Below are 24,179 nucleotides of genomic sequence, written 5' to 3'. Positions count from 1 at the left end.
TTTCTCTTAATCTCAAAATAATCACAATAATTTAATGTTTAAAAATCGAGACGATTCTTTATTATTCTTGTTTAAGTTTATATATTTGCTGCTTTTTTTTATTAAAAATGTTAACTGAATATTTCACTTCAATATTGTTGATGTAAATAAGTATAATATTTATATATTTAAGGATAAGTTTTCATTGTGATACTTCAGTGTGTATTACCTTATAACAAAAGACTGATACCTAAGAGAATATTTTTGTTAGTTTAATGTTTTAACTATTTTGATTGTTAATTAGTGTTAATATGATAATCTACCACCATTTGCTATTATTAATATAGCAAAAAGTAAACCTGTAATTGCAAATTACAATCTTTTTCTTAATTCAGTCTTTGTGTGTCCAAGGTACAACAGGTGCGGTTTAAGGTACATCCAGTCTGTTGTACCTTGGACAGTTTTCCCTTTTTTCTTCAGAAGCTTAAAACTCTCAACGAAACAAAAAAATCTTTCATTTGATACATGCAATAAGTAATTAAATAACCGATCTTTACACATGTGTATATTTGGTCAATCTTGACCTCAATATTTATTTTTAAAAAATCAAAATGTCAAAAACTGTCCAAAGTACAACAGGTTCCCCTATATTTATTTGTTAGGCACGCGGCATTAAAATTTGTACTAGGAAATATTATAGGAATAAATACAATCTATTTTACAATGACTAGAAATTATACAGTGTTTTCAATAAAAAAAATTATATGACTAAAATTAAAAATTAATCTAGTTACGGAATATCAATTTTTTTTTCAAACTGTAAAAAATGTGGTTGATATTTTGACAAATAGCTTTATACCTATCTTTGTATTGTAACATCTAAATATCCAATTATCAATAGTTTACTATAACAAATTCCACAGGTGGGCACAGTTAATCGAAAAGTTAACTTCGTTAATCGTTAATTCGTTAATTAAAAAATTAACTTCGTTAATCGTTAAAGCGTTAAATTCTTGAAAAGTTAACGCAAGTTAAAGTTAATCGTTAACAGTTAACCATACCAAAATTATACATACTAATTTCACACTTATGTGGCGACACTTGTTTAAAATAGTAATTTGACTATACATATACATTTATAGAAAGTACACATTAGTATTAGAGACAAGTATGAATGCATTATAGTATATTTCATTACTAGTGCGGAAAGCCTGTCATTGCAAAGAGTTTCGACAAATGTCTATAGCTGGAACAAGTTGTAATGACAGTTTTGCACGTGTACTAAACAACTATTTTTGATACAGTTGCGAAAAAATGAAGCAATTTAATAGAACAATAAAAACACAATAAACTCAATAAATCTGATATTGTAACAAATTAGTCTTCATTTTAAAAATATTTGAATGAATCATAAAAACTTCAATTATTATTTTTTTTTGTAAAAACTTCGTGGTTGGTTTTTCTTTTTAACAGACATTATTTTGACAGTTGGGAAAGAGAACGCACGAGTTTGGAAAAGCTAAAGAAAAAGCACGAGTAAAAAAGTGTTTTAATTTAGTTGCTCAAAAAGTGGCGTATTGCAGGGACGAAGAACGTTCGGAATGTGGGCTATTCTCATACTCGTAATGAAATATACTATTTGGAACCTTCTTTTGATTTTGTCCTGTTGGTCACGTCTTTCCCGGATGCTCTGATACATCACACTTGCACGCGAACTTTACATATATCAATTATCAACTCATTCGTTCACCATTCGAGTAGCCGACAGTCGCCCAACATAGCTGAACTTACGAGCGTGGCGTGGCGCGTAATTTAAACAAAATGACAGCACGTCTCCAAGTTTCTAATTTAACGATTAACGGACTTTTATTAACGGAAGTTGAGTTTAACGGAAGTTAACAAAAGCGTTAACACTTTTTGAAGTTAACTTAAAAGTTAATCCGTTAAGCAAAATGTTAACTTCGTTAATTAACGATTAACGGATTAACGAGTTAACGCCCAGCTCTGACAAATTCCTTGTTTAAATATACCCAGTTTATTTACTGTACTGCGTATGCGCAGATGTCATGCGCGCCGGTGCATTCGACGCTGGGGCGATGCGTAGAGTCCCAGATACCAGGGCCGCAGCGCTGACACATGCTCGCCAGGGTGCACGGAATGCGCACCAGCTGCCGGAATTGATGGAGGAGACCTCGAGCCTTACGCAGGATTAACCGACCGTCCATGTACATCGCTATGGAAGTAGATTAGGCGTTAATTAAAAAGAAATGCATGCCGAATGTATAAAAAGTTTAATCGCTTATTATTATGTAGGTAACCCATAGCCCGTTTGCCTCTTTATTCTATAAAAGTTAGTCGTCAAATGTCGTGTTTTATCAGCGAATTTATAGATATGATTTATGTATGAATTATTTCATATAGAATAAATAATCTAAAGCAGTATTAGATAATACGATGGTAAATTCGTAAATTTGGTCTTTGAAAGATGAATTGGGTGAAAGAATGAGCAAGAAACTGTGATCCTTGTGAAAATTTTCGTCAATAACAAAATTAGTAAGAGATTTTTAATGTACTTTACGCCTACAGGGGCGCTGCACAAATTTTGTCGATGATGACACGATGGCGCTAGTAAATATTCTTGTTAGGTCCACTGCTTTATGTCGGTACTAATTTTTGGTATAAATAAAATAAGAGACAAACAAATGAGTGCGGCTTTACCCAGGGAACTGAAGTGCAGTAACATTTCATCTGTGTTGAGATCCTGTGCGATGACGTCATCAGCGTAGACCGCGATAATAGCGAGGCAGAGGAAGAGATGGAAGTAGTCGGTCTGGTAGGTGGCCCAGCATGCCTCCCACATACGCAGCGCCACAGCCTCCGTGAACTCACGCTTGAAACATCTGCAACGTTGTTTTAAAATTTTCTCATTGAGCAACAATCAACAAAATATTCTTGTCTAAAAATAATTAATACTCAATTAGCAAATCAAAGGTTTAGGCAAAGACGTGAACTTTCCACACACGTTCCGCTAACATCGTCTCTTTGCATGTCATTATTATAGTTGCCAAAGACAAAAAATGTATATTGTTTAGTATAGCTTTGTATTGTCTTCGTATTTCTACGCGATTTATTTAACTTCTCTGATCAGACATACTGCCTAATTTTATTAATGATCAACTGAGATAAACTTTCTTAACGTACAATAGTATCCACCGATGACAGAACAGCAACTCCATGGCGTCGACATGCTTCTCCAAGTGTTTGTAGAAATGTGGCAACATTATCCTTATAAGCTCCCGCAAGAAACTCTGTAATACAAATGTATAATGAGCCAACAACAGCTGTAGGATGAATGAACTCATTCTATGCCTTTCTTATTAAAGCAAACCAGTAATCCAGTAGCAAAATAAAAGACATTGAAATTCATATTTAAAAATTCATCATTGTTAAACAAAAGTAGTTCACAATTTAATCAATATGCGCCGGGAAGTAACAGGTCAAGACCCTCAAAAATAATGAACCGAGGAACAAGATGCACAAACTGAGTGCAATAAACATAAGTCAACAACCCAAAAAGGTGGACAAAGAAAAGTGATTTGGGCGCAATACTAGCACATCTCTCTTGCCTCTAAATACCGTAGTCACGTGTAGTGCTGTTTGTGGCCCATGTCTGTATTAAAATGCCTCGCGAAAGTTTTAATAATTAATTTTACTCACAAGGTTGTTATCCATGTCATTGTCGGTGGGCGTGCAGACGAAGATCGCGCGCTGCATGAGCCCCACGAAGCACCAGAACGCCTCTGCCTCGCACTTGATCTCACAGAGCACTGGTGCCAACAGGTCACTCATGCCTTGCGTGTACCTGGTATAAAAATTACAACATAGCACATGATGGAAGCAATACGTTATTTAAGTGCAATTAACTATGAGAAATCTACACTGAGGATCTACCTTAGTGCCCAGTTAACGCTTCGAAAGCGGCAGTTAGAGATAAACGAGAATCAGAAATCTGGACTGATATTAATTTCTCGGCCAAGGCGCATTACGAGGCAAACGTTTAACCTCTGAACTGGCCTAGTTTTAACTCATGATAACTGCAGGAAGGAAATGTTTACTTACCCAAGCACCGGATTGTAAACAGCGTAATTCAATAAAATGTTTTTCATGATTTCAATATTATAATTATTCTCGCCAGCGAAAAATGGATTTCCTCTGTCCGTTCTGACCACGTCTTTTTCTATAACACACTGAACCGTCTTCCAGAACACCGCATGCTGTTCCGGTGTCATTTTCTCCAACCTTCTCTTATTAATTTCTTCGTATTCTCTTGTTCTAATTTGTAATATTATTTCCCTCTCTTCGTACGTCGAACTATAAGGGTAACAGTGGAGAAGAAAAGGCCATACTTCTCTTCTTAATTCTTTGTCTAGACCTCCAAAGAAGACACACTTCCTCAAAAAGAGATCATCTTCTATAATACCTTTGCTGTTCATAATCTTTCCATAGAACAACTCCGGAGTTATTTTCGATACCTTCCCTTCTTCCGGATGCTGTTCTGATTTTTGTACTTCAGGACGACAAACCATGAAGTGTCGATACGGTAAGTTAGGTTCTTCGGAGCCTGAAACATTAAAAAATAACATGAATTCCTACATTATTGAATCTTTGCTTACAATAATATCGAAGAACAGAAAATATTTTAAAACGTACCACGTAAAACACATGACCAGTATAGACCTAGGTGATCGATCTTTGTTGCGATACCTACTAGAGGTTAGATAATGATCGCAGTTTAACATTTATAAACTTACTTGTTTACAGAGGTTGAGAACAAATACGTAAACATCAAATGCTTACAAATAGGATGGTACCTGGTGTGAGTTTGATGTTGTGCAGCAAGGAGTGCCACCTATGAAGCACCTGGGCGAGGTGGTCAAGCCCGCCGTGGTGGAAATGCAGAATCTTGTACTGCGATTCCCGCGACGCCACCACCAGCTGCCCGCACGTGCAGTTGTCATCATTGAAGAAAAGGCGAAGAGATCGCATCTGGCTCAGGTCCACCGAAAACCTGGTTATAATTTTAAAAAAAACTTTTTTTCTTAAATTGAGTACAAATCCTCTGAAAGCCTAGCATTTCTAAAAGAGTTAAATAAACCAATTAACTGTCGCACGAACCTTAAGTTATCAATAAGGGAGTCTCGTACCGTATATTTAGAGTACTTGACATTCACTTGTTCAATTAAAATTAAAAAATACTATCTAACAAAAAGCTATCCTCAATTAAAATGATTTCTCAAAGGGTCCTAAACAAAAAAATATTTTGAGTCTGTCATCTTTTCGTGTCCAATTTTAAAACAGTTGTTGAAAAAAACTTGGCAGACTCATGCAATTTGTGTTGTGACTTTAACGAGGGTACTCGAAAACCGACAACGAATATAAAATTCACGAAAATAATTTGAGTCTTTTTTCGAACAAGATAACTTTAATAACATTTTTTCAACCTACGGTCATATCATATCGTATGGTCAAAATAAAAGCCCTCAAGATATCGAATTTAAGACATATTTTTGAAACAACATAAGTAATATTATTTAAATAAAAAGGAGTTATCGAAATCATAAACACAAACTTAAAAACACATTTTAAATTTCAGTATTACAAATAAATAAATTTAATAAAGATAAGATACAGGATGTAATGATATGCACAGGAATAAAATTAAACCATCATCACAAATCGACGCAGATAACAAGGAAATGTTTTTGTAATTATCGGAATTAAAACGTAACACTCATGTCTATAATATATACGCATAACTAATAATAACTGTTATGATTAAAAATAATTTTTAAAGGTTTATTTAAACTAGATTCTACGACATCGATGACGCAAATATAAATTCTACTTTAATCTAGAAGAATTAAAATTCTCCCTAGTATCTAACTATTTCATAAATGCTGCATAAATTCATGGCATGACGCCTTCTTTCCAGTAATTAAATTCCGAAAGCTCTTAGAATAGTATAAGGCAATAGAGCCGCCTACAAATTAACTGAATATTTATAAGCGACCTGGATATCGAGAATTTTCCCTGAACAATATACTCAAATGAATACTATATCTAACAATTTGGTCAACTGAAGACTATTTAACAATAACGTTTTTTAGACATCATCAAGCTTTGTGATCAAATCTTTGAGAAATTAACGAAAGCTCTTGAGTTCCATACTTCTGTACATCCAGTCTGATTGAAACCAATTCTAATCAATCCAAAAAATCTATATTTCAATAGTTAAGGTTATAAAAAACTTGGGAATGTAGTCTCTTATAACTTGAGCCAATGTCAAAGTTAAAAGTACCAACATACATATGTAAATAGTTTAAAACGTTTTACTAGTTCGTGTGTAATAAGTAGCTTTTATCGTACATATCGATAACGTTTGAAAATTAACTAAAGAACTTACTAACGCTACATTAGCTGACTTATATGTTATCGGTCAAAAAGGAAACGTTCGAGTAAAACGATGATAATGCAAGGAATCCATTCCAGATCTAGTGGGATCCAATAGGATATTTATTGATGGGATCCATTTGGACACCCTGCAACATATGTGTCCTAAATAAGTGTTTCTGATAAATGTAAAATATATATAAAATACTTTATTTTAAACTCTCTCCAGAGTGTATTCGAAAAAATATTTTGCTTGTATTTTCACTCTCGCGACATAGGCTCGACGCTGCACTTCACATACCTAAACTTTTATCCAGGTCACCTTTAGTATATTTAGTTACTATGAAAACAATACCTGTATATTATGATTTATACATTTTAATTAAATGCATTTCAATGTAAAGACATTTTATAATAACACATCATATATTATATTTTGAGTGAAAAGTAACGTAAATTAACTATTTCCCCATTCTAAACACAGTTCGAAACTTATTAAACGATTTTATTTAATTAAGCCTTTTTATAGTTACGGAAAAAGTCATTTGAAACTGTCCGATAACAATGATTTTAATAATCCCTGCGGACTGGAAAGTCCAATTCGGTCATTTTAAAGTACGCATCATGTTGCAGTATTTACGTAATTGCAAATAAGGGCTTGCATCAGCAAATAAAGTCTAGATTTAAAAATAGGCAACATCGTATTACATAATATGATAAATATAATATGATATACGTTTTATGATGGCAAACAAATGTTATTAAATAAAAACATCGCTTGCATTCCTGTTAATTTGCGCTTCATAATTGTTGAATTGTTGAACAACTCAAAATATTTCTTACTGGTTGCTTAGACTTTGAATTCTATTTGGAGTACTTATTTAATTATTATGCTGCCTATCGGAATTCGAATCGAATTGCAACTGTTTATTTTCAATGTTCGGTTCACTAACTTCTGTTACATCAGGGCAGTGATTCTCAACCTTTTTTTTGTTGCGGCACATATTAAACAATTTTAAAATTTGGCGGCACACAAAATAAAACATAAAAATTACCTACTTACTACAACACACTGCATAAATTATGGATTTATATGAAAGCGATAATATTTAAGACTAAATTAGGTAACCGAGTATTTCAGCAAAAAGTTCTATGATACGCCTTTAATTTCTGTTATTCTTGTTTTTTAAATTTTTGGCTTAGCAATTATTATAGTAATTAATATACAAAATTGTTATTTATAAATAAACAGTGCGTAAAAAGTGACGTTTCTGTAGAAGAGCATCTGGAAAGAGCACATTATTTGAAAATTCATATTAAATACGATAAAGAAAATAAAATTGCAGGCAAACATTTAATGAGTATAATCATTTGGGGATCGCTTATTATTATAGAATTATGCTACAGCTGGAAGGACGTGGTCTAGGAGGGCAAAAATAAGGGAAGAATGGAAGGGATTGGAGGAGGCCTATGTCCACGGGGCAAACGGATAATATATATATTATGTAAATATAAATGTATAATAAATCAATTTAAATTAATGTCACGAATATTGTATCCGAATAAAGGCTATATTATATTATTATATTATAATATATTATTATTATAGAATTAACTTTATAGAAGATTCACCTTCGACATTTTATCGGCGCTCGCCGCTGCGGCACGGGGGAACTGTGTACACTGTCCGGGAAAACTAAATTATGCTTCAGCGCCAAGAACTCGGGCGTGCTCATCCAGTTGGGATTGCACTCATCGCACGAGCTCAGCGATAGTGACCTGATGAACCTGTCACTCGACAACGAGTCCGGGGTCAAATCGATATTCTCCACGTTTGGATTAGCGATCGTTATATTAACCGACGTCATTGATTGTGAACGTACGTGGCGCTCGAACTCGAAGATTTGCTCCTTCGATTCATCCTTCTCTAAACGATAACCATTCTTATTGATATCCGAAGATTTTACAGTGGGCTTCGAACTGGATGACATGTCCGTTGTATCATTCTGTGTAAACCGAGTATCTGTCGATTTAATGCTCTGCTTATCAAAGTTGGAATTGAGGCTTGTAGTTTCTGAGGAGTCCGAGAACGCATGTTCATTGTTTGCATCTACTTTTGCCTTCTTCCTATTTGTTTTTTGACACGGTATATCTTTCGGATTTGTCGGTTTATGAATAGTGAGGCCTAGCTCCTCACTAGGACTGCTCTCGACTGCCGATGGGCACTTCTTGAGCGTGGAATTAGGTATCCAATTTAAAAATAGAGTTGGCCGTTTCGAGTTGTTGTGCTGGTCAGTAAATACCTTGGTGGTCACAGTTAAGTATCCAGGATGGTGTACGATATCTAATTCGTGTCGCGCAATCGTTGGAGGATGGACGCAAACATTGTTCTTGCAAAACAATATTTCATTGTCGACATAATCGGGCGGTTCCTCGTTGTCTTCGAAGTCCAAACCTAGGAAGTAGCTGGACGCTCTCTTAATGAGGTCGGGCAGCGGCATTTCGATCACATTTCCTTGTCGCTTGTGGAACTAAAATATCGTGTTATCATTCGCGACGTGCTCATTTGAGCGACGCTCCGTGTGTACTGAGAGCGCGCATGTAAACACCCACACAGCTTGATAAGACGGTATTGATCGGGGCCAAGAGAAGCGCCGGGCGCCGCCGCCGGCACTCGCGCAAAACTCGTTCGAGTGACACCGACGTAATCCGAACCCCGTATTCGGTTATATTAATTAACCACGTTGTAATTGTACTGACCTGACACATGAGTACATTTCATATTACTTCAATAATATTATTACGAATAGGCATATACGAGTAGGTCGGTGGTAGGTAGGTAATTGACATTAGGTATAAGAAAATAAAGATTTTTCAATATGTAATAAACGAAGCAACTAAAAGCTCAACTATGTAAAATTTGGTAGATACAATCAATAGATCATCTCTGTTCATAAAGCAACGTTTTCCCTCATTTTTTTCAAGATTTGTTTCAATAATAAGAAATAGCCAAGCCAAGCACACCAGCAACACGCGTATGAGCGATATCAGTTTTAGGTGTGATAGCATCCTGGGCGAGATTACGGCGCTTTCTGTTTTTTACCATACATTTAGGGTGGTTAACAGGTTTGTGGCACCCATCTCTATCCAGCGCCCTGGGCGGTCGGTCAACCGCGCCCAATCTTAACGCCGGCCCTGCGTGCTAAGCTAGCGTACCATGTTTTAGTCAACCTCAAGCGGAAAAATATTCAAGTCCTAGTTTATTCGATATAAAAAAATTAACGTATTATTATTAATTATTCTTCTTCGTCGCTGGAGTCTTTCCAGACTGGTCGGGGTCATTATGTATCAGCGAACCGCTTCACAAGCCGCCGCCACTCCTCCCTTACTTTTTCTGTCTGTATGTCTGTCCGCAAGGCCGCGTTTGTCCCGGGTAATCCCCGGAACGGCCGGTTTGACCGATTTTGTAGTGAAGTTTTGAATACACACAAATACTATCATGAAAATTTTTGTCATTTTATCAAAAAGTATTTATGATTTAAAATAGTTAAAAACTTGCGTGAAACAAAACAAAGTCCTCATTTTTTGCATTGAAATCCGCACGATGGCGTCTGCGTTGCATAATGAATTGACAATTCTAATGTTTCCAGATAATAATATTTTTCCCTATATTAAAGGAAATAATAAAAAGTAAATTTTTCACATAAACCTCTGTCGATTCAATAGAAATTATGACTACATTATTTACTTTCGTCAAAAAACATACAAAATAATTTTATTCGAATAGAACGATTTTTCCAGGAAAATATTTTTTTAAATAATGGAAAGTCATTGAAATTTTTTTGAAATACCAAAATAACAGGTTCTATAAAAATTCGTAAGAAATTTTTATGTTACGCATCATTACGACATTATTAATCTATAATTTTTGAGTTCTTTGGTACGGAATGGAATGGGATACCCCATCCAAAAAAATAATTTAACCGACGACGTTATTTATCAGTTGGTTAAAACGTTAGGAAAACGCGTTATTTTATTAAATCGTGATTTGGAAAACGAATTATCTTATTGGAAATGTTTTATTACTCTTCCGAGCTCGGGAGGGGTATTTAGTGTCTGGGAAAATAAAATGCAGATACAGGCAAAATTTCGTATGCCCCCTTTGTAGACAGCGCATGCGCCACACATTGCAATCAGCTGTCAGAAAGAACATAATCACGTAAAAAACAAAATTATTTGTGTCCTAAGATAATTCCCGTCAATATGGCGGGGCAAAATCCAGGCTCTCCTACTGATTTTCAATATTTTTACGAGGATGAAGTGTATAAAATCAACAATCGCGGCCAAGTCGTATTCGGTCTTGTACTTGAAAACTACGAAGCGAACTCCAGTGATCAGGAGAGCGACATTGAAACACCTATCCAAAAAGGCGAAATTCGTGTTGTGTGGCACCCTTCGGGAACCGAACGAGTTATTTCTGAAAAATCGGTAAGTAATCAGACAATAGTAAAATACATTGTCCTACAAGTACATTGAAGCATGCTATTGCAGTGCGATTTTAATGACAGATTTGAAAACCGTTACAAAAATGTGAGTTTTGCATAGCATAAGACTGATTTGTATCCTTCAAGGAGCTTTTATAATTAAGGTATAAAATATTTTATGTTAAAATTATAAAGTACCCACATGCATTATAATTCTGTTAATAAATTTAGATGCTAACTTCTGGAAAATTAATTGCATTTACCAACTTATAACAATAATTTAGACACTTGAATTAATAACTTTAGTATTGATTGATTAAATTTTTTTATCACCTTTGCTTGAAGGATTTATATTGTTCCACACAGAATATTATAAACCAGATCTTTTATGTATTCAAATAAATAAGACTATGCAAAATTGTTAAGGCTACTATGTTCCTTCATGTATTACTAATAGCGGGAAGGGATGATATGACTAAGTTATGCAACATCACAATATTAGTGCTGAAAAATTACTGAGAGTTTTTATTAGTTAGATTTGGGCAGTAATATAAATTGTGAAGAATTTCTACTATCTCTTTGTTTAAAAAAATCTTATGGAGATTTAAATATTACAAATGTATTGAGGTGTTCAAAAATTCTTGAAACATCAAATGAGTTTCTGTGCCGAGTGTAGAGGGATGAGTGGAAGGGCACTGTGTAGCATTCAAATGGCATAGATTCACCATAAAGGTTCAAACAGCCCATACTATGAAACCATTAATGAACATGATCAAGTCAAATTATTCATAATAATGATAAAAGCATAACATATTGGCTGATAACAAATTAAAACATATTAATTTGCATTTCTTGAATCTTATAATTCACAAACAATGTGGTTACATTGTATGCTATGTTATCATTGTGTTATGGAAATTCTCTATAATTTAAACTGGTACACACAACATTTGACTCCCACAATGAACATAGGGTGAAATTGTGATCAAATACTAATTTTATATGAAAAGGATTGATAAAGGGCTCAAGAAATACTAAACCACTATAGTGTGGGATAAAAATATAAGGTCTTGGGTTTGATATCTCTATTTAAAAATTGTCATGAACTACCTAGCACAAGCTTAGGCTTAGTTGAAGTGTTGAAAAGAAACATTATTAAATTATTCCCAATTTTTTTTTGATGTTTGTGTTGACCTATATATGTATAATTGACAGGTCGGTCTAGCAGACCGTTCGTTGATGCCAGGCGATGTTGTTCGCCGCCTCATAGCTGGAAAGGACACCCAGCGGGGATATTGCCGTGACATAGTGATGACAGCAGCATTGCAGATTGTAGGAACTAAACATGTGATACCCAGTGTTGCCAGTGAAAGACTACAACCGTTAGAAGAATTCACACCCGATCTAGCTGTGTGCCTTGACTCTTGGGTTGGAACATCAAAGGTGAGCTTGTATGTTAATGATAAGTATTGACAACAAGATACTGGATTTTGGTACGAAATTCCTTACTATGGATGTTACACTGACATTGCCCAGGCTAAGCTGAACCCTATTTTATATGTTAGACCAACCAAGTTTGAAGTCAACTTATATTGAAATTTATCTCCAAAAATATTGAATTCAAATGACTTGTCTCTTGTTATGTATAAATTGAGATATGTATTTTTGTTTAGGCTGTGCACAGTAAACTTCGTCTCGTGTCAGCTGATGGTTCTCGTCTTGAATACCCAGACCTGGACAGTTGTCCATTGGAGGACTATTCCATGAGGCGACGTCGATCCACCCCTTACTCTTCGTCTGAGTTCTACCCGGGGCAGGTTGTGTATGGGCCCTTGGGAACTCTGGATAGTGCCAATTGGCTCCATGTCACCAAGGAAATGAAAGCTGCGAGGAAACACAAAATGCATGACCATAAGGTAAGTTAAATTTTAATTATGTTACTTAATGTTATTGTTAAAATCACTAGTCAGTTATTGAAATAGTTTTGAGTTTTTACATATTTGTTTATTGTGAATTTAAAAACGAAATGTCACTATAATTTGACATTATTTTATTAGACTTTTTTATTTTTGGTGGCATTGCAAAGCCCACATCAGCTCGTTTGATTAAGAAGTTATATGGGTGACAATGTCTTAGTTCACGGTGGAAGCTGTGGTGACTGAAAGTGTCAGCGTGCACTGGCAGTGCCGTGCGCTTTCCACTCTCGTCACTGACTCCAATGCACCGCAGCAGCCCAAATTCCTTGTTGAAGGTATGTTATTGTGGGGTTTTACTACTGTTGTGTGAAAGCATATTGATTTCCGTCTTCATCATCAACCTGCCCTTATCCATATGAAGGGTCGGCAAAGTATGTACTACTCCTCCATACAACTCTATCAGCCATCATATCTGAATTAATACCCTTCTTACGTATATCCTCTTTCACACAATCCATCCATACTTTCTTTGGTCTTCCTCTACCGCATAACATTACAAACAACATTTTATTAAAAATGCTATAATTTTCTCTATATTTTCATTTTTTATCAGGTGAAGATTTGAAGAACTTAAAACTTCTGAACGTGTTTGAACCCTGTACGCTGCAGGTTGGCGACAGAAATTTCCTCACAATTGGCCCCGAAGATACATTTGTTAGTAAAAAACAGTGGCGAAAACATCAAAGTAAGTATTTATAATATTAGGTACTTATATGTATGGTTCTTTTTTTAATTTAAATATTTAGCTTTATAAATTATTTAATTCACCCCATTGAGGTACATATAATATGTACTAGGTCCACGCGGTATTAAGAAAAACATAGTAATCTATGTGTTTTTCCAGACTATGTTCTACATCTATGCCAAATTTCATCAAGATCCGTTCAGCCGTTTCTGAGATACTTTCAAACAAACATCTATCCATCTAAACATTCGCATTTTATAATATTATTTTTTTTTTAATACATTTACTAACATTCATAGACTTATTATTTTGAAATAGTTACTAATAAGCAAAACATTTTCAGGTAAATTCTACAGGAATCTTCGTAAACAGAGCCGGCCAGTGAAAAAACCTTCAAAGACTGATGCAAATTCAACAGAACACATCCCTTCGAGACCTAAAAAGCGTGCCTCTTCACATCGCAAACTTAAGTCCACAGATGTAAGTGTTTTTGGATTCATTTAGAAACCAACATTAAGAATAAAACTCCTTAGTAGACATAGCACTTTTTAAATTTATTTAAATGAAGTATTTTTTGTTACTTTGACGTTTTAATGACAGGACCTCTCAAGGAAGTACAATCCCCTGTGCTAGTTTTGTGTGTGTAAAATTTGGAGACAACATGCACTTATAAAGAAATGTTAGCAAGATAATATGTACATTTTATTTACCTCAACTAGCACAAAAATTACAATTTATTTAGTACAATGGTGACTCTGTCTAGTCCATTATTCTTTAGTCAAAGGTTTGTTATAAGACAATTTTAAGCAGTCATGCAAATATTTGTTAGAATGAAATGGAAGTGGATGGTGGCGATGAGAAGCTGGAGTCGCTGGACGAAGCTCTGAAGGCGGACCTCAACTGCCCCAGCATTAAGATAGAGCCAAGCGCAGATGTCACCATGCCCGTCGGCAGCAGCCAGGAAGACACAGCCACCGAGGAGAAGAATGACTCTGGCATCAGGTAAGAGTCACTAACCTTTTTTATATTTTTTTATTCACAATTTTCTTTCTGTCTTCACAATTATAAATACAGTCGAGGACGTTAATTTCCTACCCATATCGTTATTTTTTTTTAACGCATTAGTACCCAATTATTCTCAACATCACAGCACTGCATCTTCAATTTATAATCTAAAATTCAATAATTAATAATTTTCATTAACACATTCAATGCCACCGACACAATATGACTCAATTTTTTTGCGAAAACTTCGTAGTGGCATACAACGTGTTAACAATACATGTTATATATGTTATATATGTTACTAGTAGATGTTTATTAATATATTTACAATAAAGTGGGCTAAGTAAATCCCACATTCGCAGTCCGGAGCCGAGCAAGGAGGACAGCCAGCTGTTGAATGGGGACAGTAAAGTGGGTGACTCCTGCCTTAACGACGACGACTCTGATAACTGGGAGAATACCAGCAGTGATGGCAGCGATACTGATAGGTGACTGACTACTGATTTATCACTTTACCTTATTTAACACTTTTTTTTTTAAATGTTATATTATCTTTGTTTTCAATTAGTATGAGATTGACGACTATATAATACTAAGCATATCTATATATTTTTTTGTTTACAACAAAGAAAATAATTTAAAAAACGTGAGCCGTCATGGGATACCTGGCAGATGTGAAACATCGTGTGTGTAAAAGTAATATGCGTAAAATATTAATAATTTTTTTTCAAGAACTAGATATAGTGAAAAGTGTTACTTCCCTAGTGTTTTTTAATAGAAGAAATAAAGTGTAAAGATTTTTATAATTTGTTATAGCGGTGCAACGTGGTCATCACGCTGCTCATCCGCGGCGTCGCAGCGTGGTAAACGGTCTCCGCAGCTGGCGGTGCGGCTGTTGCGTGGCAAACGACTGAAGAGAACTGCTCGCCGCGCACCTCCCGCACCACCACCGCGTCTAGGTGACCGCGTTGTTGTAGAGACTCTGCACACCACCAGTCGCGCTAATGTCGTATGGCAGGTATGTACTAATCCATATTACCATATAACACTATTGTTCCAAAGTCCATGAAAGGACTTTTACAAAAAAAATATGGTGTATTTTTTTTTCGAAGTAACAAAGTATTTCAATTTGTTTTTTTTTTTTGCAGGATGGTACAATAGAAATGGGCATACCATCAACCCAACTCTATCCTATTCACCATTTGGACGGTCAGGAATGTTTCCCGGGTGATTTTGTTGTCAGCGGCGCGGCTAATGTTGAAGAAAATCAACAAGTAAGTTCTTTGTAATATGTTATGGCACAATAATTGTTTATATTATATAGGAAATGTTCAAGAAAAAATTTATATCAATACTTCACATGGAAATACTTTGAATGTTGCAAAAATATAACATAAGAAGCTTTCATATATACAGTCATCTTTTTTCGGAGTGGTCGAGTTAAATAGAAATTATGTAAATATGAAGTTACATATTTTATACCTAATAATATGAATTCCAGTTAAAACACAGAGAGTACGGCGTGGTGCAGCGCGTGGACCATCACGGGCGTACGGCAATTGTGCACTGGTACCGCACCTACACCAGTGCTGACGAGCCTGTGTGAGTACACATTCACTCATTCGCGTGTTATCTTTTCATTCACTCATTCATCTTTTCACATTTCATTCGTTCACATTGGTTTTTTTCATTAATTTATCTATCCTAAAAATATACGTGAAATTAATCTCCACAGCGTTTTTTCCACTCATCCTTACTTCTTTCTGTAATTTAGAAACAAGGAATATATTTTTAATTATTTTTCAACAGACCGCAAATGTTGAATGAAAGCGAGATGAGCGTGTATGATCTGAAAGACCACCCGGACTTCCAATATCGACCCGGCACTGTAGTCATCAGAGTCGCCAACTTTACTGGAGAAGACGCCAACTGTACTGCCGGACAGGTTGGTCATTTATTTTGTAATTTATTTTACTAATAAATTATTTAGTTAATTTTAACTTGTATGGTAAATTTTATTTATAAGGTTATCGACAACTTCCCATCGGGTCGCGTGAAGGTGTGGTGGGTTGACGGTCACACCAGCATGTGTTGGCCACAGGATCTCTATAAGGTAAAATTCTTTACAAAATTATATGTCAATCATATTAAAAGGGAATCATATTCAAATGTAATATTAATTTTGTACAGTCACCAACATTTACGAAGATCCTTTTCATTAAAATTTAAAGAAAAAAACTAAATTTTCGAAACTTACTCCCATGTTCGCAGGTCGGGGAATACGATTCTGAGGAGGGTGAGCTGTGGGGCTCTGATGCATCCGGCTCGGAGGACTCCTGGGAGACGCAGAGCTCAGCTCGCGATGAGCCGCGCACGCCCGACGCCGCCCCACAGCCGCCGCCCCCCACTCAGCCCCCACCACACGCCCCCCACGCCCCGCAGCTGCACATCCACGGCAGGAGGAAGATCAGTCTACCCGGTCAGTGGCCCAAAATTTAGAGCATTTTCACCTTCACATTGATTTCATAGGAATACTAGCTCGCCAGCGACTCCGTTTACACGGATAATAAAAAATAATTAGTATCCTATGTGTTCTTCCAGACTATGTTCTATGTCTGTGCCAAATTTCAAGAAGATCCGTTCAGCCGTTCCGGAGATACCTTCAAACAAACATCCATCTCTCCGTTCGCATTTATAATAAATAAATAAGATAAGATAGTAAAGCGTCGGGTTAAGCACTTGCCTTGCAATCTGCAGGTCCTGGGTTCGAATCCCGCCATGTACCAATATGTTTTTCGATTTACATATGTACATTTATCCGACGTTCTTACGGTGAAGGAAAACATCGTGATGCAACCTGCACATATCTGAGAAGAAGTTCAATGATGTTTGTGAAGTCAACCCGCACTTGGCCAGCGTGGTTGACTATGTCTTAGTCACCCCTAACTCAGGATAGGCTCCGAGCCTCAGTGGGGACGTTTAGTGAGCTGATGATGAAGATAGTAAAATTACATTAATTAATTGCAGTGTTGGGCAACAGTCCTAGTGAAGAGACGACCCCTGAGTTGGGTAACAGTGGTACCGCGGTGGTGCTGAGCAGCAGCGGTGTGCCACGTCTGCTGGAGCCGCGTGTGGCGGCACACATTGAGCGCGGCCGTGTTGCCATGCGCCGTCTTGAGGAGATGTTTGCCAAACATCCCACCTTGCAGAGCCAGGAGGTATGTACTACATACATTATGTGACAAATGTATATATAGACACAAAACTGGGAATTGTTTTTACACCGTTATGATGAACTAGTAGTGGCACGCAACTTTGTTTGCGCGAAATTAAAAAAAAAATAGGAATATATATAGCCTATGTTACCTGGGGATAGTGTGTAAGTTCCCAAAAAAATCCAATCATTTTATTAGTCTATTCAATGCAAACAAATAAATCTTTCATATTTATAATATTAGTTTAGAAGATTTTTCTTTAGTGAACCAACTGTTTTATACATCGATGAAATCAGCGATTTGTTAAAGAAAATCTTAATTTTTTTTTTATATTAAAAAAAAATTCAAATTTACTTTGTATTCACCTCGTTTTACCTGTATGTGTTAACGTAAACTTCGTACAACTTACCTACTTGTCAAATACATTAAATATGTGTATATTATTTATTTGACCAGAATTTAATGTTTTGATTTTTATAGATAATGAGAAAACTGTTGAATCTCTACAAAGACTGCCGCTTCCTCGATCGTCTGATGGGCACTTCGTTCTTCCATGAAGATCATTTTTTGGTAAATATGTGTACATAGTTTTTATAGTAAAATTCATCATCAGCTCACTATACGTCCCCACTGAGGGTCTCGGACCCTACCCCAAGTTAGGGGTGACTAGACTATAGTCAGCCACGCTGGCCAAGTGCGGGTTGACTTCACATATATCATTGAATTTCTTCTCAGATATTTGCAGGTTGCATCACGAAGTTTTCCTTCACCGTAAGAACGTCAGATAAATGTACATATGGGATAATGGGATTCGAACCCAGGACTTGCAGATTGCAAATCAAGTGCTTAACCCCTGAGCCATCGAAACTCTGACAATAAAAGTACTTAGTTTTAATTAATAAAAATCACTCTTTCGCAAGTCATATTTATTTCAATTTATTATAATTAAATATGTAACCAGGGTCTACTAGAGCGTGTACGTGAACGTGGTGCTAGTACTCCACGAGCTGGCGAACGTCGCGTGCACGAGCAGCTCGCACGTCTGTTCACGCCGAGCGAGACCAGCGAGACCGCCGAGACCGTGGAGACCAAGGAGACCGACGAGCAGGACTCCGCACTCGACGCTATGATCGTCGACGATGACAAGACCAAAGACCAGAAGCATACTATTATATCTGCTAATGTTACCCTCGAAGCAATGGACGTGAGTTTTTTTTTTTAAATTTCAATACAACATATTAATACTTTGGTGTTTGCGTTATTTTAGTTTTTAAATGTATGTTGTAGGTTGAAAGCAATTCTCTGAAAAAGCCATTGCATTTAAACATTGAGGCGATACAGTCAGGCTCCAGTGCTGTGGCCTCTGAAAATACATCCGCAGATAATGGTAAGTAAATTATTTAGACATTTTATATATATTTCTTCAATTAATATTATTTGATACTAGCTTTTACTCGCGACTCCGTCCGTGCGGATTAAAAAAAATGCACACAAGATAAAAAAGTTCCTATGTCCGTCTCCTAGTTCTAAGCTACCTCACCATCAATTTTCAGCTAAATCAGTTCGACCGATCTTGAGTTATAAATAGTGTAACTAACACGACTTTCTTTTATATATATAGATAGATGTTCAGTACTTTACAGTGTTTGCTCTCAGTTTGTTATCTGAGATATGAGTTAACTAAATGAGTATATTGTATAGTGGTTGGTGAGGCGGGGGTTGTGTCGGGGGCGGGGGCGGGGGCGGAGTGTGAGGCAGAAGGTGGGCCGCGCAATGTGTGCTACAAGTTGTGCTCTCTCATACACACACAGCTCGTAAAGGCGCACGCCGAGGTCAGCCGGTACGTACTGTAGCCATGACAAGAAAACTTTGTCATTTTTATATCATGTAACATTATTAATAACAAAATATGGGAAAATTGAGATAAAAGAAATATACATTTTCAGTTTTTTTTTTTACGCAGTTAAATTGCAAATAAACGTTGATTTCGAATGTATGGAAGCTTTGTATAAAGGCTGTAATTTGTTTTCCGCAGGAGAAGGCCGCAAGAATTGGCCGAATTCCTTAACAACTTAATGAAAAATTCAAACGCGAGCGAAGAGAAGTTACCCTACCACTTTTCAGTGTGAGATTCAATTATATTTTTTTGGCATTTCTTATTTTTTTATTTGTATAAATGGAAATCTGTACAAAATTTTTTTTTTTTGAAGAAAAAAAAATGCAAAATTTCGAATATGTAATAGTACTATTAAAAAGTTTTTTAAAGACAAATAGGTGATATTCAAAGTATTTTTTGTTTTACAGTGAAAATGGTCCTTCGAGTCAGATAGGTAAAATTTTGTTTAGAAGGTTAAATTTAAGTATTTTTTTTGTTGTAAAATAAATTTCATAGTAAAAAATTTCGTGTGATTTTGAACAGATTTCCATATATATTGTTTTGCTATTGTATTTAATTTTCGGTTATACTTACCTTATTTATTTTCAATTTTCACATACAACTGGTACATTTATGTGAAACTTTTTAACTTTAAATGTTTCCATGTCCTTTGATGTTTAAATTTTTGAAATCTCCACTAATATCTTAGCACCGCTTAATTTTTTAATCGATGTTTTTAATTGTTGTGATGAGTTTCATATTTAATACTCGAATTCGCAATACTTATATTAAACAAAGGATAAGTATTTTTTTTTTAGCATTGAGTCATTTTTATATTTCATTAATTGTCTATTTTTTGTGAACATTAAAATGATTTAGCATTTTTTTTTCATTACTAGTTTTCGACGAATTTTTTTTTTAAATCTGAACAAGCACAGTTTTTTTTCTTTTTTTTTATATTTTTAATTTTATTATGACTCAACAAAAAGTGGTAACCTAATTTCTCTGTTTTCCGATAGATTTAGTTTGTTGAAGTGTTCTTACTTCTAGTATTCGTTGCGTAGTTTCATATAATATTTGTTTAATGTAAGTCTTGCGTGCATTAAAATGTTTGTATGTCTCTGTGTGATATTTTCATGGCTTGAATTCATCAAAATTTTATCCCTATGCATTTCGAAGAATTACTACCGAAGTAAATGTACATGAAAACTGTGCGCGTATAAATTATTGATCATTGTTTTGTAATCCGACTAGTTTAATTGCAAATTTATAAATAACTTTAATTGCATGAAGTTGTTGGATGTATTAATACCATTTGGTTTAATTTCATTTGTAAAGTGTAAAATATATTTTTAATTTTAAGTGTATGTCAAAAAGATGAAAAATCATGGCAAAAAACAAAAAATAAAGTCGATTGCGAATTGTATTTTGAAAATTATGTAAATGTAAATTTTGTGTCAATCATTTCATTAGTTAAGTAGTACAAATATACAGACCTAAAATCTTTCTACCTTATATTACTAGCATTCGGTTAACAATAAATAACTCAATAAGTGTTATCGTTTGCGATTTCTGTTAGTTTAATTATACTAGTCATATTATAAACTGTCAGTAAACGAATTGCAAATATTATATGCAAAAAGAAAAAATACTTTCACTGCCACAATTCGTTCAGATATCTTGACTAGTTTTGATGTGCTTTGTCCAAATAAATTGGCAAAGTTCGCAATCGTTCGGTAACATATTGTGTGTGTAAGTGTACGTGTGAGTGTTACCATAAATAAAATCATTGTTATTCTAATCAAAGTTCTAGTACAAACATCTGTCTAAAACTATAATAAAAATTACAGTCAATATGGTGCGCTGGTGGTGAGCATGGCTGACCAGGAGGAGAAGGGCCAGGCCAAGGCTGTGCCAGCTGACGCTAAAGACAACACAACCGCCACTGCTGCTTCACCCGATACCAAAAGTACGTTTAATTATAAAAATAATATTGAATATAAACTTTGCAGTTACTGCTTGAAACTTATTTCTGATGTACTCGCAACGCCCCCCCACCCCATTTCCCTTTAAAAGCTAAAAATGATACAATCCGTACGTTTCAAGAACTAACTTGACTTTTAATTATTACCAGATATGCTGGCAGCGGAGGCGGCGCCCCTGGCAACCGCGGAGGTGGAGGCGGAGGTGGCATGCGGGGTGGTGGAGGCGGAGGTGGATGCGGAGGGTGGTGAAGGTTTCTGCGTGCTGGAGAGTGCGCCCGCCGCGCACCGCTTCCGTCTGTCCATGCTGCAGCCATCAGAGCCGCGCTCCTTCTACTCCGCAGTCAAGCGGGAGATCAAACTGCTCAAGAGTGACCTGCCGCCTGGAGTCAGTATAGCATGCTAGTTAAAATCACCTCCCCTAGAATTTTAGCCCATTAACTTATATATGTAAAAAGTTACGTGTTTTTTATTTATGGTCCTTCTAGCAGGATTTTTGCTTTCATTTTCGAATGAGAGGTTACGCAGTTGCTAAATTTCTTTAAAAAATTATTTAAAAATTGTCAATGATACGGTTTTGTCGTAAAACGTGTCTATTACTCGTACTATTTTTTTTTTTTGACATTTTGCTAATCATTTATAAGTCTCTGAATGCTATGAAGTTTTTAATGAAATAGTAATATATTGTATGTAAGGTGTGGGTGCGCGGGTTCGAGGACCGCATCGACCTGCTGTCTGTGATGATAGCGGGTCCGAGCCGCACGCCGTACGAGGGCGGGCTGTTCGTGTTCGACGTGCAGCTCGGCGGAGAGTACCCGCGCGCGCCGCCGCTCTGCCACTACCACTCCTACTGCAGCGACCGCCTCAACCCCAACCTCTACGAGGATGGCAAGGTATATACACCCTCACACGGCAACCTTAAGTCAAACTAAATTGTCGTAGTCTGCTTGTCAAGTTTTTTTTCTTCTTTTATTTATATTTCTATATAGGTTTTATATTTTAAATAAGGTTATCTCAATAATCACTGACATTGACATGAGTGAATATTGTAACTGATGTGTGTAGGTATGTGTGTCGCTGCTGGGCACGTGGTCTGGTCGCGGAGTGGAGGTGTGGGGCAAGGACAGCTCGCTGCTGCAGGTCATCGTCTCGCTGCAGGGCCTCATCCTCAACGCGGAGCCCTACTTCAACGAGGCCGGCTACGAGAAGCAAAAAGGTCAGCCCTTTTTTTACACCTAGTTCTGTACTACGTAAGTCTAAAAATAAATCACTATCAGACTCTTAAATTTATTTATCGCGTGCAGGAACTCAGCAGGGCAAAGAAAATTCTCGGATGTACAACGAGATGGTGCTCCTGAAGCTGGTGCAGTCGATGACGCGCATGGTGGTGAGCCCGCCGGAGCCGTTCCGCGAGGAGGTGCTGCGGCACATGCGCGGCGCCGCCAGCGCCCTCTGCCAGCGCCTCGAGTCGCTGGTGCTGCTGTCCAGCGGTGCCAGCACCGAGCTGCCGCCGCCAGAGTACCCGCTGCTGCCCGCCTCGCGCGGCTTCTGCCTCACGCTGCGCTCCTCGCTGGACGCCTTCCGCGCCGCGCTGCGCCGCAACGACATCGACGTCCCTCCCTCCGTCTTATAGCCGCTATAGCCGCTCGCCCATTAGGTATACCTCTTTTCAAATATCTTGGCAGCTCGAGGTCATCTGCTCACTTCGCAATGTTCCGAGCCGCCAAGATATTTGACAACGTCAATACGTCACCTCACGTCACGTCACGCACACAAACATATACAGCATCGTAAAGCGCTCCACGGATTTTTTTGTTCTCATCGAACTATTGGGTTTATGCGAGATTAATCTTTAAGGTGCTACACATAAAGTACTTTTTTCAATAGCATTAGAGATATTGTTACTGTAAGACATTTGCATGAGAAATAGAATAATTACACCCTTTAGTGACGGAATTTAGAATATTGGTTTTTAATATCGTGGAGCTGCTTCTTTATAAGACGTTTACGAATGATGGAATAAAAAACAACTTTCAAATAAACCTATAGTCATACATTCACTCACTCAATAATACACTCCTTATATTACGTATAAAGTAATAAATAAAAAAACCTAATAAAACATTTAATCGTGTATATTTTTACATGGTTACATGTAAATGATTAAATCTATTTTTATTTTATTATAACATGACTTTAATGCGTTTTATTTATACATTATAAATAATACGGCATTACTGTATATTTATTGCATTTTGTTATTGTTTAGCTTTGAATGCTCCTAAATTATTAATATTTTCTAATATTCTAGACAAGTTCGTGGAAAAATCCTGATATTTTATTGTCTAAAGATACTTTCTAAGAGTATGCTTTTTTTCCTTTCATATCTGTCATATTGCTGTCTCTTTGTCATCTATGAAGGGATTATAATTGTCCTTTATTCATTTTTACGTAATAATTTATATACAATCAGGTATATATATATATATATATATATATATATATATATTTTCACACCGCTTCTGTT

General features: G+C 36.2%; 2 protein-coding genes across 2 annotated transcripts; one reads left to right on the top strand and one right to left on the bottom strand.

Moving 5' to 3' along the window:
- Nucleotides 1-1,997: 1,997 nt before the first annotated feature.
- LOC106718072 (TBC1 domain family member 16) lies at nucleotides 1,998-9,046 on the bottom strand. Its single transcript, XM_014512068.2, has 7 exons — nucleotides 8,062-9,046; nucleotides 4,851-5,047; nucleotides 4,099-4,600; nucleotides 3,697-3,841; nucleotides 3,181-3,287; nucleotides 2,698-2,879; nucleotides 1,998-2,212 (listed from the first exon to the last, which is right to left on the bottom strand). Exons 1-7 carry the CDS (start codon nucleotides 8,928-8,930, stop codon nucleotides 2,019-2,021), a joined length of 2,196 nt encoding a protein of 731 aa, XP_014367554.2. The 5' UTR covers nucleotides 8,931-9,046; the 3' UTR covers nucleotides 1,998-2,018.
- Nucleotides 9,047-10,430: 1,384 nt separating this feature from the next.
- Nucleotides 10,431-23,756, top strand: LOC106718011 ((E3-independent) E2 ubiquitin-conjugating enzyme UBE2O). Its single transcript, XM_045679883.1, has 25 exons — nucleotides 10,431-10,917; nucleotides 12,129-12,356; nucleotides 12,587-12,829; nucleotides 13,050-13,164; nucleotides 13,443-13,574; nucleotides 13,918-14,054; nucleotides 14,404-14,576; nucleotides 14,915-15,067; nucleotides 15,396-15,597; nucleotides 15,728-15,853; nucleotides 16,081-16,181; nucleotides 16,389-16,524; nucleotides 16,606-16,692; nucleotides 16,851-17,058; nucleotides 17,607-17,797; nucleotides 18,275-18,364; nucleotides 18,756-18,998; nucleotides 19,082-19,181; nucleotides 19,496-19,634; nucleotides 19,830-19,919; nucleotides 21,521-21,639; nucleotides 21,805-22,040; nucleotides 22,348-22,545; nucleotides 22,718-22,868; nucleotides 22,957-23,756. The coding sequence occupies exons 1-25, from the start codon at nucleotides 10,693-10,695 to the stop codon at nucleotides 23,283-23,285; spliced, it is 4,152 nt and encodes a 1,383-aa protein (XP_045535839.1). The 5' UTR covers nucleotides 10,431-10,692; the 3' UTR covers nucleotides 23,286-23,756.
- The last annotated feature ends 423 nt before the right edge of the window (nucleotides 23,757-24,179 follow it).

This window comes from Papilio machaon, chromosome 10 (genome assembly GCF_912999745.1).
Source record: "Papilio machaon chromosome 10, ilPapMach1.1, whole genome shotgun sequence".
In the NCBI taxonomy this organism is placed as follows: domain Eukaryota; kingdom Metazoa; phylum Arthropoda; class Insecta; order Lepidoptera; family Papilionidae; genus Papilio; species Papilio machaon.
The sequence above is the reverse complement of the archived record's forward strand: the minus strand, read 5'-3'. Positions and strand labels throughout refer to the sequence as shown.

Coding starts and splice junctions, on each gene's coding strand:
- LOC106718072 (XM_014512068.2), bottom strand. CDS start 8,930: ATGCCGCTGCCCGACCTCATTAAGAGAGCGTCCAGCTACTTCCTAGGT. Junction 5,048..8,061: donor GCGCCGATAAAATGTCGAAG/GTGAATCTTCTA, acceptor AATTATAACCAG/GTTTTCGGTGGACCTGAGCC. Junction 3,288..3,696: donor ATGACATGGATAACAACCTT/GTGAGTAAAATT, acceptor TTTGTATTACAG/AGTTTCTTGCGGGAGCTTAT.
- LOC106718011 (XM_045679883.1), top strand. CDS start 10,693: ATGGCGGGGCAAAATCCAGGCTCTCCTACTGATTTTCAATATTTTTAC. Junction 12,357..12,586: donor CTTGGGTTGGAACATCAAAG/GTGAGCTTGTAT, acceptor ATTTTTGTTTAG/GCTGTGCACAGTAAACTTCG. Junction 18,365..18,755: donor TCCATGAAGATCATTTTTTG/GTAAATATGTGT, acceptor ATATGTAACCAG/GGTCTACTAGAGCGTGTACG.